At 42.4% G+C, this 14,762-nt stretch overlaps 1 protein-coding gene across 1 annotated transcript in view; it reads right to left on the reverse strand.

The window, feature by feature from the left end:
* Positions 1 to 13,064, reverse strand: part of NR3C2 (nuclear receptor subfamily 3 group C member 2) — a 377,064-nt gene extending 364,000 nt beyond the window's left edge. The window contains exons 1-2 of the mRNA XM_029235941.1: positions 12,720 to 13,064; positions 5,616 to 7,371 (exon numbers count right to left, since the gene is read on the reverse strand). Coding sequence (XP_029091774.1) covers positions 5,616 to 7,369 — 1,754 coding nt within the window. The 5' untranslated portion in view covers positions 7,370 to 7,371; positions 12,720 to 13,064. The remainder of the gene's footprint in view (positions 1 to 5,615; positions 7,372 to 12,719) is intronic.
* Positions 13,065 to 14,762: the final 1,698 nt, after the last annotated feature.

A 14,762-nucleotide genomic window follows, 5' to 3' on the forward strand; every position in this document is an offset into this window, starting at 1 on the left:
TGACAAGTTTAAAACTAGAAATTCTAAAATTTAAGATGACACTATTCATTTAACACACTTATATTTCTTGGATTTTCACTAATAAATTTTGGAATGCAGTCCACAAAAATATACAACTTAATGGCTACATTTAAATGGATCCAAGAAATCAATATTTTTCTCTCAATTTGAATTTGGTAAATGAAAGGAAACGATAAATTATTTAGAAGCAGAGCTGAAATTTTATCAGTAGATGAGCTGTATGAAACTACAGCAATAGTTGAAAGCCTGGGAAAATATTATTCTGGAGAAAAAAATAAAGGACATCAGGGGAAGTGAAGTATTACTCCTAAATTACTGGTGATCAATATAACATCTCTTACTGTAAACATTACAAGGATAGAAAAGGTCAGACACACCCAGAATTTCAATATTGCAAAAGGCATCAAATCCATAAATGATAAATCTCCAGGTCCTAGTTTCACCATGTCACTGGTATGTATGCGAACTGCCTTAAGTTAAATAATTTGAGTTTATTTAACTGAAACCAGGGCTTTTATCTCCACTTTATTTTTAAAGTATGAAATAAACAGTTCTAAATATACTAACACTTCAGACGATAAAAGGTGGACATACTGACATATAAATCAAGGAGGTGAAAAGCAAAATGTATAGAAGGGCAGTACATACTGATTTGTTTATTAAAAAGGAATAGGGTTTTTTTTTTCCAATAAAATTATCACCACTTTTACCAGAAATACCATAAATAATGAAGGTGAATGAACCATCAGAAGAAGCAAGTCTCCTTTTAAATATTTATAAAAATACTATTTAGAACACTAACCTGGAGAAATTCTAGGCACACTAGCAATTTCAAAATCAAAATATTATAAGACGAAAAAGAAAGTTCCATGTTTTCATTGCCAAATGACCTAAGTAATTCTGTAATGGATTTATTATGGTAAGCGCCAATAATCAGTCAATCTCTCCCCTCCAAAACCCATTATTCTTTCATGCTTTGCATTACATGAAGTTACTTATATCTCAGCGGTTTATTTACAAAGCTTACTATGAGACATGGCAAACTTTGTAACAAACTCCTTGAATTCTGAAGGTTTTGACTTATTATGGAAGATGGGTTTCGAAAAACTCCAGGGACCACTGAAAAATTTTGAAAACAACTGTTATCACTAAATTGTTTCCTCCTATCATGGAAAAAAAGTTCAGCATATATTAAGATAAATTCCTGATTACTTGTCTTGAAAACTACCAGAATGTGCCCTTTGAAACAGTGAACTTTATATTCGAAAAGTCTAAGTCAATGGTAGCACTGTGTTACAATGCTATCAAAGTGACTATGACCATCGCCATAAACACCCAATGTTATGTCAACAGAAAAACCCTGTTTCCAGAAGGAATAGTGTAAATTCAAAAGAACAAGAAACTCATAGTGTAAGTGTCAAGTTTTAAGACAGGAAAGATTTGATTAAAAGAAAAAAAACCTGCCACTTCTCCAAGCAAAATGACAGGTCACCCCTACTCACCCTTACTTTTAAAAGGTAAATGGTCATGACATTTTTCTATCCTGACTACCCTGGCAACTACAGAGCTGGACTTGTAAGATAAACTTGAAACCAGACTAGCAAATATGTTAAGGGATACTTCTATTTTTATTCTTAACGTACACGACTCCAAGGAAACTACACAGCCACTCAGTCGCGCTGCTGGCAGACCTCACAGAGCATCTAGGTCAACTCGTTTTCTTTCAAATGAAGAAACTGGGGCTGAGAGAAGTTGCCACTCACTCAAGGTCACAGCTTTGCTTGTGTTCAAGCGGACAGGGAAACTCGCATCTGCATGACCCAACTAGGTCCAGTGTCCACCGCAGAGTTTTACATCCAGCTTTTGCCATCATGTACCTTCCAGTGTAGCCCTCAGATAAACCACTCGCTGGAAATGATAACAGGCGTGCCTCTGGTCACCGCTCTTGTAGAACGCCCACAGGCTGAAACAGACACACACTCCATGGCCATCACTCACTTCTATCAGCTTGACAAGTTCACCTGGATACGAATCATTTTCCTTATCTGCCTGGGGCACCCCTTCCTCAGCATAACATTCAGTAAAGCTAACACAAATAGAGTAATATCCTCTTTCTGCATTAACCTCCAAAGGGTGTATAGGATAGAAGAGACCAGCAGTTCTCAACTTCTGGGTCTCGGGATGCCTTTCCACTCTTAAAATGTATTGAGGACAAGAGGTTTTGCTTATCTGCATTTCTATCTACTGATATCTACCCTATTAGAAATTAAAACGAATATTTCTTTTAAATCATTTAAAAGAAGTCATCACACATTAACATAAAAGTGCATATGTGAAAAAAAAAACTATTTCCCAGAACAAAAAACTTTAGTGAAAAGAGCAGCACTGTTTTACAGTTTTGCAAGTCTATTGTCTGGCTTAATAGAAGACAGCTGGATTCTCGTATCTACTTCTGTGGTCAATGTGTGGTGATGTGTTCTGGTCCAAGTATATGAAGAAAACCTGGCTTCACACTGATACATTGTTGGAAAAAGGAAGAGCATTTTAATGGTCATTTCAGATCACTGCAGATATGATTCTTTAACACAACACTGAAAATGGAGAGTCAGTGGTTTCTTAAAGCTTAGTTGCCACATGGAATCTGAAACTCTATCAGTGAACTTTTCGCACACTATTACATTAAAACCGTTGGTCTAGCTTCCATTTTTTTTTTTTTTTTTTGGTACGCAGGCCTCTCTCACTGTTGTGGCCTCTCCCATTGCGAAGCACAGGCTCCGGATGCGCAGGCTCAGCGGCCATGGCTCACGGGCCCAGCCGCTCCGTGGCATGTGGGATCTTCCCGGACTGGGGCACGAACCCGTGTCCCCTGCATCGGCAGGCAGACTCTCAACCACTGCGCCACCAGGGAAGCCCTATCTCCCATTTTGAATGGCTTTTACCAATGCACAATTTTGGAGTTTGTGGACCTCCCTGAAAAGGTCTCAGGAACCCCAAACCATACTTCGGCATCTACTTGAAAATAGTTTAGAGTTGAACCTAAAGATAAAGGATATTATGAAACTCAGAAGCAGTTTCACACTGCCTGGATCCTTTACAATCTTTAATTCATTAATCCAACATTCCCTGGAATGGGGTATCATCATGACAAATTATGACACAGGCAGAAAGGTTGGATTTGGTCCAAAAGACACAAAAGAAGAGGCCAATAATGAAGCTTGAATGAGATTAAATTAAATATTATAACATGTAGACTGAAATCCAGAAAAAAAATCTAAGTTTACTCTGAGAATGATCAAAACAAATACATTTGGATAATATTCACCAGGAAAAGCTGTAAAGAATTAGTAATCTAAAAGAGGCTTTGATTAAAGCTTTGACATTACAGTTTTTGGAAAACTTATATTAACTAGCACAATACCGGTATATATGTAAACAAAAGGAATCCCCTCTGACTATATTAACAAGCTCAGTAAGAATTTTGGAAGGCTCAAGAAGAGACACCAGACAACACCCCAGGTTCCCACAAAGGCAGAGTAGGCTCAAGGTCACTGATTTTTACGAATATGTAAGGCTATGGGTCTCCAGACCACCAGGAAGGGCTTCATGAGTTGAGTGTGAAAAAGACAATTAAAACAGTAGAAATAGGATACAGAACAAACAAAAGAGAATTACTGATTTTAGCTAGTATCACTCTAGTATTTCTACCAGAAATATCATTACCCAAAGCAATAGCCTTCAAAGGTAAAAGAGCATAAATAGAAATGTAGTAGCAAATGTGGGGTGCCTAACCATAAAAAAAATAATTTAATCGTAAGAATTTATCAACAAACATTTCCTTACACTATGCATATGTCTTTAAAAGATTTTGTGGAATTTCACAGAATGCAGAAAAGAGAACTCTAAAGGAAATGGAAACTAAAGGTTATGAAAACAATTGAATTAAATGCTAAGAGCAATCGATGAACTGTATATAATACTCTATGGTGCGTACTGTGTACCAGATGAGAGTCAAAGTGCTTCTCGTAAATTAACTCAATTGTCTTGACTACCCTTGAGATGGGTACTACTGAATTACCTTTTTACAGATGAGAAGGTGAAAGTCCAGAAAGGTGAAGGGATGTGCACAGGGTCACAAAGCAGTTAAGGGGCAGGGTTGGGGATTTCAACCAGGGCAGCCATGCTCTTAACTATCAGGCTGTCCCCGCTCTGAATAACCTACTACAAACATCACTTACAAAAATATCTACATCGTGTGCAAAATGTCCTGCTCTGAAAGTAAAACAAAGCACTAGCAGTGGAACACCTGCTGAGCTTGGTTCTGAGGAAAACCATGCCACCTCAGCATTTGTGTAAAGAGTTTAGGATTCAGGAGAGACAGGCAGCATTAGGATAGGATTGACTAGTCATGCTACTGAGAACTGTAACAATGTGTAAATTTCCTTTATGGAATGTGTGCTTCTATAAAAGCAAGAGGAGCGAGGTATGAGTTGATGACGATGAAAATAATGCACAAATGAAAGTTTTTCCTTTTGCTTCGGTAAAAAACCGAAGAAGAAAGAGTAAGGAATACACGTCAACCTTACATCTTGTTAATGGGAATGGCCATTTTCCCCACCAAATAAGTTTTTAAGGAAAACAGCCACATCTTCCTAGATGCCCATGTGAACTATATCTAGGAAATCTATTCTTTATATGTTCAATACAGGGATCGTTGACCACAACCGTATAATAAACACAGTACTGAATCAAAGTCCAATGCAAGTATTCATTGCATAACTTAGAACCACCCTTCAGAGTCATATCTAAAACCTCTTCCTTGTTTTTTCTAAATATATACAATATGCTATCTGCATGAAGGAAAGCCAAGAGGTATTTTACAGTAAGTAAAGTATGTCTTCTTGCAGATCTTAAAAGTTATAAATATACCAGCTCAAAACTGCAGTGACATACTTCACTTCCAATGAGTAAGAAAGCAAGACGGGCCACTTAGTAATTTTAGATGTGCTGAGTCTTTAAAAAGCCCTCCAGAGTTAAGGAAATGATTTATTTGTACTGAAAACCACAACTTGCATACGATTAACCAATCTAGAAAAAGATGAAGAAGGTGGGGAGCTTGTGGGTAACAGATTTGGGGTTTCATTTCATTTTTCACAACCAATGAAGTGGTTAATAAAGAAAATTAAAGGGAAAAAAAAGACTATGACCACAAAGAGACCAATTTAAAGCAATTTTAGTGAACCCGTACACAGCTAAAGAAAAAAAAAAATCTAGCACTAGTTTGCTAGAGTAAATATAGTAACAGACAATAGGAAACAAACTTTTCCTAAACACCTAAAACAGGCAATGCAGAGGGGGAAAAACACCTAAATACACTCCTTCAAAATCAACACAAATATTTTCTAAGAGATTCACAGAATTTTTGGTTTCTCTATTTCAAAGAAGTAGTAACATACCAACAAGCGAAGGGAGAAGCGCTAAATGACCATGCTGAAAACAAAAATCAAACGTGTTTAAATTTCTTAACTGTAAAGATAGTGCTAACCTTCAGCATTTTATAAAGCCATTTTCAAAACAGGAAAAAAAGGCCCACTTACCTTGATACATTTTCTGGAATGTACTCTAGGACCGGATATCCATCACTTCTAGATGACAGGTCACCGTGTGATTTCCACGACTCCACTAAAGTATTGATGGGAGGAAAGGAGCTCAAGTGTTGGAAAGATTGGTCTCTAGCTGATCGTGATAAAGATATTGTACCTTGAGCACCAATCCTGTAGTGAAAGGACTGTCCACCTGAATTCACACCAACAATGGCAGATGAAGGGATGCTGGCCTCCGGGTAATAGCTCCCATCATCCGGTTCTTGTTTTATCCCCATTGGGAAGCCACTGCCTTCACAGTTACCATCGAAGCCGGGCACAGGGGGTCCTAAAATTCCTGATAGAGAATAATAGTCTTTATCATCCATAAAGGAAAAATATGAGCCATCCATGAATGGAAAGGGGTTGACGGCTGGATTCCCTTTAAAAGGGGTGCCCGAACATGAATGCTTGGTTGATTCTTGTTTTATTGGTACTGAGAATGGGGAATCAGAATTTATTTTGCTATTTCCTCCTAGACACGAGCTGCTAAAAGCTCCATCTGGCTCCGGCTTTATGTACTGGAAGATGTTAAGCTGGCCAGTCACACCATTGGAGACTGCACTCTCTGCCTCCTCAGTCTTAGGAAAGGGAAGCTCATGAGCACCTTTCTCGTGTGTGTCTGGACTAGGAACCACATCCCGGGCTGCACTGGATCCAGCCGGGGTGCCCGAAGCAGTGTAGCTGAAGGCGTTGCTTCCCGGGCTACAGATAGATCCCACGGTACTAGCAGTTGGGCTGGACAGTGTGGATCTGTTATTTGTGTTGGAAGGGCTGGAAACAGAGCACCTCGAGTTGTTGATATTTGCCGGGCTGGATACACAGGATCGCAGAAGGACGTTATTAGGACTGGAGACTGGAGATTTTACACTGCAGTGACTCGGGGGGCTGGAAATGGGGGATTTCATGCTACTCAACGGACTGGAGAGAGGAGAGCCCACGTTGCTGGCGTGGGCTGGGCTGTGTGACCTGGAACCCCGATTCTCCACATTAGGGGAGCACGGCAGAGGAGTGCCCTGGGCGATGGGGCTGTGCACTGTGAAACTGCCAAAGCTAGCCGAGGTGGAGGACACACAGCTGATGCCGGCAGGGCTGCAACCCGAAGATGACATATTCAGAGGGCTGCAAACAGAGGGGCTCTTCTCGTGACACAGGATGGGGCTCTTCACCATGGTGCGCATGACCCCGCCGTTCTCGGAGCTCCCCGAGTCAGTCATGAAGGACCTCAAGGGCCTGCTCACATTCCCCAGAGTGGAGGGACGGTGGCCATTTTCTTTATAAAATTTCACCATCTGTTCGACGTGTGGATAGATCTTTGCTGGACTCGCGCTTCCTTGTGGGTTCTGCTGATCATAGGCATAGTCGGCCTCCCTTACGGAATCCATGTATAAGCCCATGGACTCAGCCACGGTTGCCGAAAGTTCCTTAGATTCCAGCTCGGTTTTAATATCAGATGGTAAAATCCCAGACCGATTATTGTCTTGCTGAAGGCAAGGGAGTAGTTCCTGTTTTTCTTTGCTGCTTCCTTGAGTACTGTTGTTTGGAATAGCACCGGAAACACAGCTTATGTTGACGACCTCCATGTAGTTATTCTCATCGGTCCGCTCTGCAGGTCCCGAGGAAGAATGCTCCGCAGCCTGAGAAGCTTGACCCCACCGTCTTTCCATATCTAGACCTTCAGGGAGACTGTGGTAGCCTTTGGTTTCCATAGCTAACAAATAAATTTATATTAAAAAACCGAATTAGAGTTCTTGATAGCAAGATTACTCTAAAAGACATTCTGAAATTGCATGGAATGATCTCTAAATACATATTCTACTTATTATAAGCAATACTTCTAGTTATATTAAAATTATTACCTTCTTAGGTGCTGATACAACAGTCTTGACTATAATTTGGAAGTCAGAATATAAGAAGCAATAAAACTATTTTGCATGTAAATAAAAGTAACGTCTTTGCTATAATACAGCCTTTAGAGGTTGCAAAGAATCTTTACCAATAAATCATCTTTGCTATAATACAGCCTTTAGAGTTTGCAAAGAGTATTTACAAATGTTAACTTATTTAATATGCAAAGTAATCCTGGGGACTCATGAGGCAGGCAAGGAGAAAACTGAGGGCTTAGTGAAGAGGGCAACTCGCCCAAGGTCAAAGGCATAATAAGTGACAAAGTCAGGTTTAAAACTAAATCTTCTAACTCCAAAGCCTTTGGAGTCTTTCCAGCATACGGAAGCTGCTTTCCATATCTAATACGTGGCTTTATTAAAAACAACGAGGAAATGCAATTAATGTTACCATTTCCCAATATAAAGTCATCAAGTGCATGATCACAGGCAAAATAACTTAAGAATTACTTTTAAAACAATAAGATTTTCTTAAAATGGATTAGTGATGAAGATAATTTAATATCAACTCTATTACGTGAAGAGTCACATATCCTGATTAATTAAGCTGGTCGATAACAGAGAGGCTGTAGGACAACTTAAGAATATCAGGACTCTAGTCTGTATTTCAATCCTGGCAAGGACTCTGACATGCAGTCTGACCTAGCGGTACTTCTGCTAAAACGACTCCCAACAGACAGCCAGTTTCAGTCTCAACAGTTAATGGAGGAAGTTTGAGATGGGCCCTGACAATTTATGTGTTCATTCATTCAACAAATATTTACCCAGTATGTGCTACATCCTGGGCCTAGAAGTAGTCACTGAATCTACAGTGATAAACAAAACAGGCCCAGTCCCCATCCTCAGGGAGCCCACAGGATTGTTTTACATATACCATCTTACTCACTGGCTCTCTCTATAAATTTATTTCATAGGTAGAATAATGATAATAGGCTATATTTATATAATTCTTATGCATTATATCATTCAATGCCATACTACAAGCCTTTCACATATATTAACTTATTTACCCTTATAAACAACCCTACAAGACTGGCAAAAGTATTATTCCAAATGATACAACTGGGGAAACTGAGGCAGGGGCCACACAGCACAGCTGGAATTTGATCCCAGGTGTCTACACCAAGCTATCTCAACCTTGGCCCTATTTGGGACCTGATAATTCTTCGTTGAGATCTGTCTTACGCATCACAAGATGTCCAGCAGTCTCCCTGACCCCTACCCACTAGATGCCAGTAGCATTCCTCCTCCCCTGTTGTGACAGCCCAGGCTGCCTCCGGATCTTGACAAATGTCTCTGGGGCTGCTGGGCGCAAAATCACCCCTCGTTTGAGAACCACCACTCTAAAGAAACATATCTCAAAGCAAATTAACTCACTCTCAGTAAAACTTCATTTGTGCATTTTCATGCATAAAACAATTAAAATCTTTAAGTATGCATTTTAAAAATCCTTTCAGCTGTGTAAACATTCTCTGACCCAAATAAAGGTCCTGATCTACAAGATGCAGTTTCTGCAGTTCTGAATACAAATATTACTTTAGGCCTCTCAGTCCTCTCCCCACCAACTTTTGCCACTCACAATCTCCATCTGCCCTATGTTCCCCTCATTAAAAAGAGACTAGGATGCTTTTTTGCTCCAGAAATTATATTAATTATCATATAGAGTCATATAATGACTCTACTAAATAAACTGGCATGAGATATTGCAGGGCTCACTGACAAAATTTAATGCCAAAATTGTCCAAGTATCATAATTACCTCTTACTTTTCTGTACTCTACACTAGACTTTAAGTTCCCAGAAGGCAGAAACTTTATCAATTTTACCACCGCATCCCAAGACGACAGCATAATGCAAATTTAAGAAAGTTAAACTATTATAACATAATCAATACTCAGTAACTTGTGGACATTAAAATCTCCCAATTATGCAGCGTGCTTTTACTTAAAGAACATTTTTCTATAAATTCCTAATCACAAATCAAATCACAAAACAGTGGAAAATAAGTCAAATTACGAAGTTTGAGGAGGTAATCTGGTAATTCCAGCTGAAAAAAATTAATGTGGATGAAAGCTAAGTGAAAGTTGAAAAAAGAAAAAAAAGAAAAAAAATATATATATAGTGAAATGGGACCAAAACAGCTAATACTGGCCTTTTCTACCTTACTGAAAAACCATTTAATAGTAGCCATGGGTTGAAAGTACCAGTAAATATTATGTCCTGCTTCTACTTCTACCTGAGAATATTCTGTCTTCCCCACAGCAAACTTGAACAGATGTATATCTAACGTATAGATGTTTCAGGTCCAAGTTCATTAAACACCACAAGAAACATGTCTACTCCTGTTCAAAATTGAACACCTTCTGTGTATCATTCCCCCACCCCCAACCCTGTCCCTAAACCCACATTCTCTGTCTTGGTGAACTGCACCACCCTCTACCCACATGCCCAGAAGTCACCCTTGCCTTGGCACCCTTACCAAAGGTCTCCACAGGCTCACCCCTCCTCACTCCCACACCTACAGTATCGCTCCTTGCCCCCCAGGCAAGAGAACCATCTGCCCTGGCTCTGAAGGGCCATCCTCATCCAGACCCCTCTCCAAAAATTCATCCTCCAAATTGTCTTTTGGAAAGCATGATCACTCACTGCCTTTTCTGAAGTTTCACAGTGGAAATTTGCATGCTAAAACTCCAGGGAAGTTCCACGGTACAGAAATCTGTTTCCTTTTTAATCCAGAGTCCTCTAAATAATTTGGTTACTGCACCTTTTTTTCACAGAACACCTACTAGCAGGCTGGGGGACACTTTTCACCACTCTGCCTCAAAGCAGGAGCCACGGATACATAAGGCTATGTGAAGATTTGAAGAGAATCTCTACGGGAGCTGACGGGCAAGAACCATCTTAAAGCAATCTACAAGGAAGCACCTTGTCAGCTAACATGATGCAGGTGATCATAACTTTCCAAGTCCAGTCTGGCTAGCCTTGAACTCTCTTGACAATAACATAAACCAGCCTGCATTTCACCACATTATTGACAGGGCTATCATTAGAGAATTTGCAAAAGGTTTTGCTGAAATCTATTACATTAGCTTTGTTTAAGGTATTCTCATCTACCAACCTAATGCACCTCTCAACAAAGAAAACAGAGTAAAGGCTGGCAACAAACACAAAAGAATGGAGAACATCAGCATGTTTCCACCGCAAATATTTTTAAAGACTGCGTTTTTAAAAGAATATGATTATTGAAATATTTTATGCTGAATTCTCCCGATTATCTTAATTGGTCTTCTCTGTAAAACAAATGGATCAGTTTAGGTAATTATTTCCTACAGTGTCCAGGAGATCCAAGCTGTCTTTTTAAAACCGGCATAAGGACCATGGCTTGAGCAGAATTTCCTGAACTTACTAGTGAATACTCAAAATATTAGTTGATGAATATGATCCTCATAGAACTTAATATCCAGATGGTAAAGGGAAAGTTTTGTTACTAAAGCATAAGATGAAACAGATACCAGTATACAAATCTAGCTTATATAAAATCAGATTTGTCTCCCTTACAAATGGAAACTGTTAACAGAGGCTCCCTTGAGACAAAGACAAAAACAATGAGGACCCCTTAATTTTCATGCAAACGGCCTCCCCCCACCCAAAAAAAATAAAGGAACTTTCACGTAAGTAAGGAAAAGCACTGATAGTTCTACCTTAAGTCATATATATGCTCTTAAACACTATTTTGCAAAGGAAAAACCTGACTTTAAAATTTTATATTTTACAGACTATGTTAAATTGCTGTTTTCTACAAGGAAGTAGTTTTTTTCCAGGAATATTAACAAGGAATCTTGCAAATTTACATTTTATCTGAAAACACTTTCACTTTTACTACCCCCCAAACATAGTTCCCTTCAAATGCATCATTTTCTATAGTTATATGACTATAATGACATCTTAAAGACAGAACCTTAAGAATTTCATAATTTGCACCAGTTGCATAGTTGTAAAAGTTCACTGTAACTATTTTGCTGTCTTCCCCCCTTTATAACTATTACTATGTTCCTCTTTTTTACAGATGAGGTAAATGATAGAAATCAGCCCAAGGTCACCTAAGGGAGCCGGAGAACCAGTTAGAACTGAACACATCTGATTTCTATTCACTCACCTAATTCACTGAGCCACCTGATCTTTCTAAAAGCCCCGAACTAAACTATTTCTCCCTTAAAGGAAAAAACTCCCCTTCAGATTATTTTTAAAAACTTCTCTCCTCAAGCATTTCCATGATAGCGTGCTATGAAGTCAGATATAAAATTAATACTTCCCAGAACTTCACAGACGGAGAACGCTGTTATCATTACTATGTAAATATGATCAATAACAGCACTTAGAGAAATGGCAATTCAAATGTTAAAGAGCAATTACTGCATTTGAAATTAAGTGGTTTCAAAAACTTGTCTGCTATCAAGTTTTCCTACTTGAAAACTTGTTATAATAAATAGTTAAAACTGTTGGTGCCATAAACCATTAAGATTTAAACCTGGCCTTTTAAAATTCATTAGGAAAAGCTGTGCACCTAAATTCAGTAGCAGGGTACTGATGCCACCAAAAGAAGCCTCATCCCTTTTTGGATGCCTTTAGAATTCCAACTGATGCCACAGAAAGCATAATCTCTTTCAGGAGTTTCGCGAATACTAAGGAACGGGAAATGCACGAATTTCCAGAGCCCCTTTCATACAGGATCTATCAGGATCTGTTATCTCCTTCAACTGCCCTTTTACCGCTACACCTCCGGCTGAGATTTGGGTGCTTCCGCAATTGATAGAGGAAAGAAATATTATTCAAACGTCCTTTAAAAACTGTACAAGGAAAACGATCCGAAATTCATCTTTGGGTAAAGGGAAGGGTGGTAGACCTCCCACTGCCAAAGCCGGTTGAAAGCTGCTCGTTAGAGGGCATTTATCCAAAGTGGCCAAACTTTCCCAAAATAGTCCTCTGGCGGTCAAAGGGGAGAAAAAGTGGAAAACCAAAACAAAACAACAAGCACACAGCACCCTACTGACTGCCTCCGGATTACGCAGCCACTTCTCCCTGCAAAGTGCACGCTCCCGCGCCGCGGCCGCACGCCGACCCGGGCAAGCGGCGCCCAGCCGCGCACCCGTACACACCTGCCTCGGCCAGGGTCCGTCTCACGGCGTCTACCTGTTGCAGCGCTTGCCAACGCCACGACACTCCTGCTACGGAGCCCCCCTAAATCCAACAACATCCAGGCCAGCGAGTGCTGCTCTCCCTGCAGCGGGAGAGTCCGAGGCAGCAACGCTCTTGCACCCAGGTGACTGCACGCGTTTCCTCCGAGCGGCCTGAAGTTGGCTTACGTCTTCCCAGTCCAATGACACCCCGGGCGCAGAGGGGCGGAGAGGAGGGGCACGGGTAGGGCCAGGACGGGCGAAGTAGGGAGGGAGAGAGCTCGAGAGGGCGGGCGAAAGCCCGGAGGGGGAGTGGGCCAGCTCCAGGGCCGGCCCTTTTAAAAGCCGGTCACATGTCCAGATAAAAAGTTCAGGTTGCTATCCCGCCTCCCTGGGCCCTTCCCATTGGCCCGGAGGGAAGCGAGTCTCCACGCTGCACGGGTCAGGCTGGCTTCTCATTGGACAATTCCGGCTGTCAGTCACCAGGAGGGCGACATGACTGATACAAAGTTGCTGCGACACAGCCTGGACTCGGCAGCTCCCTTAAAGCCGCAGAAGCGGTGGCCGCTTGGGGTGCAGGGCAGCGGCTACGCCACTAGGTACCCTCCACCCGCGGCCCCCCGCCCCCATCGGTTGACTGCCCCAAAGTTGCTCACGCCCACCTGGCTCTCCTCCTGGCTAAACCCGGGATGTCTGGAAAGACGTGAAAAGTCTGGTGACGCGGAAGAAGTCGGGTTTTCCGAAAGCCAGTCAAGGTGCCGTCCCCTGTCGCTCTCCACCTGCAGCTTCAGGTGAGCGGCAGCCTTGACCCAGGCGCCGCCCACCGCGTCCGCGCTCAGGGGAGGACTCTCAGTGGTCTTCTTCAGACCCCCGAGGTTCCGCTCCCCGCCCCTCCCGTCTGTCTGCCGAGTTACCTCTCAGCCGAGAAGCCGCAGCGTCCGCAGCCAGCGAGCAAGAGGATCACGTTCCCACTCGATTTGAATTTCCTTGTTTTAACCGTGCCGGAAAAGCGAGTGATTTCACTGCAGCCAAAACCCTTTAAACACAGCTTCTCTTCCACCTCCCCCACCCCCGAAAAAGTGCCAGGGTCAAGAGCTGCTGCACTCCTCCCTTATAATTTTGTTGCTGTATTTATTACTTTCGTATTGGATTTTTCCACTAGTTCAGTTTGAAAGAAAGCTTACCATCGAGGAGAGTCACTTCTTTATAATGGGGGGGGATGCACATAATTGGGAGAAACAAACGGGAGTGGGGAAGGAAACAAACTGTTTTCTAAGGATCAAGTGTCTGCAAGAAGAAATTTCGGTTTCCCTCCAATCGCCTCCACCTCGATTCTCCTCCCCCCGCCCACCCAAACGCTGAAGCTACTAAGCGAAAGGATGGGCTTCTTAACTTTGATTTCTAAGGACTTTGAGGCTCCGCGTATGAGGCTCCGTTTTAGATTCCCGGCTGGCCCAGAGTCAGCACCAGTGACGTACACACCTAAATCTGGTCCCCCGGCCCTTGGCGACCCGCAGCCCGGCGGCGGCAGCTGTGCAGCCTCCCACCTCACCCTTGCCCCGCACCAGCCAAACTCGGAAGGGGGGAGGGAGTTAGCCCTGTGCTCAAAGGCCCCTCCTCTCCTTACAGTTAATTAAGCTTCAGGATTCAGACCCAGAACCCAGGAAAACTCGAACTCTCCGCCGCTCCAGGTACAAAACTCCCTGGCTGCGGGAGAGACGGCGGCGGCGCAAGAGAGCTGGTCCCAACCCCCGACTCTGGTGCTCAACAGTCCCCCGCGCTGAGCGGCCCCCTGCGCACCAGCAGCCGGGAGTCCCCGCAAGTGTCCCAACTTTCCCGCGGGGCTCGAGGTCATGCGCGCTCTCCTGGCCAAACGAGCAGCCGGGCATCGATCGCACCCGGGGCCGAGCGCGGGCGGCCGGCAGGAGCGAAGGGAGTCCCGGACCTAGCGCCCGCGCACGAGAGGAGACAGCGGCTCCGCCTGCGCCGCCGAATTATTCATTATTAAAGGAATGGACGTGTCTC

Source organism: Monodon monoceros, unplaced genomic scaffold (genome assembly GCF_005190385.1).
Source record: "Monodon monoceros isolate NGI ecotype Baffin Bay Population unplaced genomic scaffold, NGI_Narwhal_1 Super_Scaffold_20, whole genome shotgun sequence".
In the NCBI taxonomy this organism is placed as follows: Eukaryota; Metazoa; Chordata; class Mammalia; order Artiodactyla; family Monodontidae; genus Monodon; species Monodon monoceros.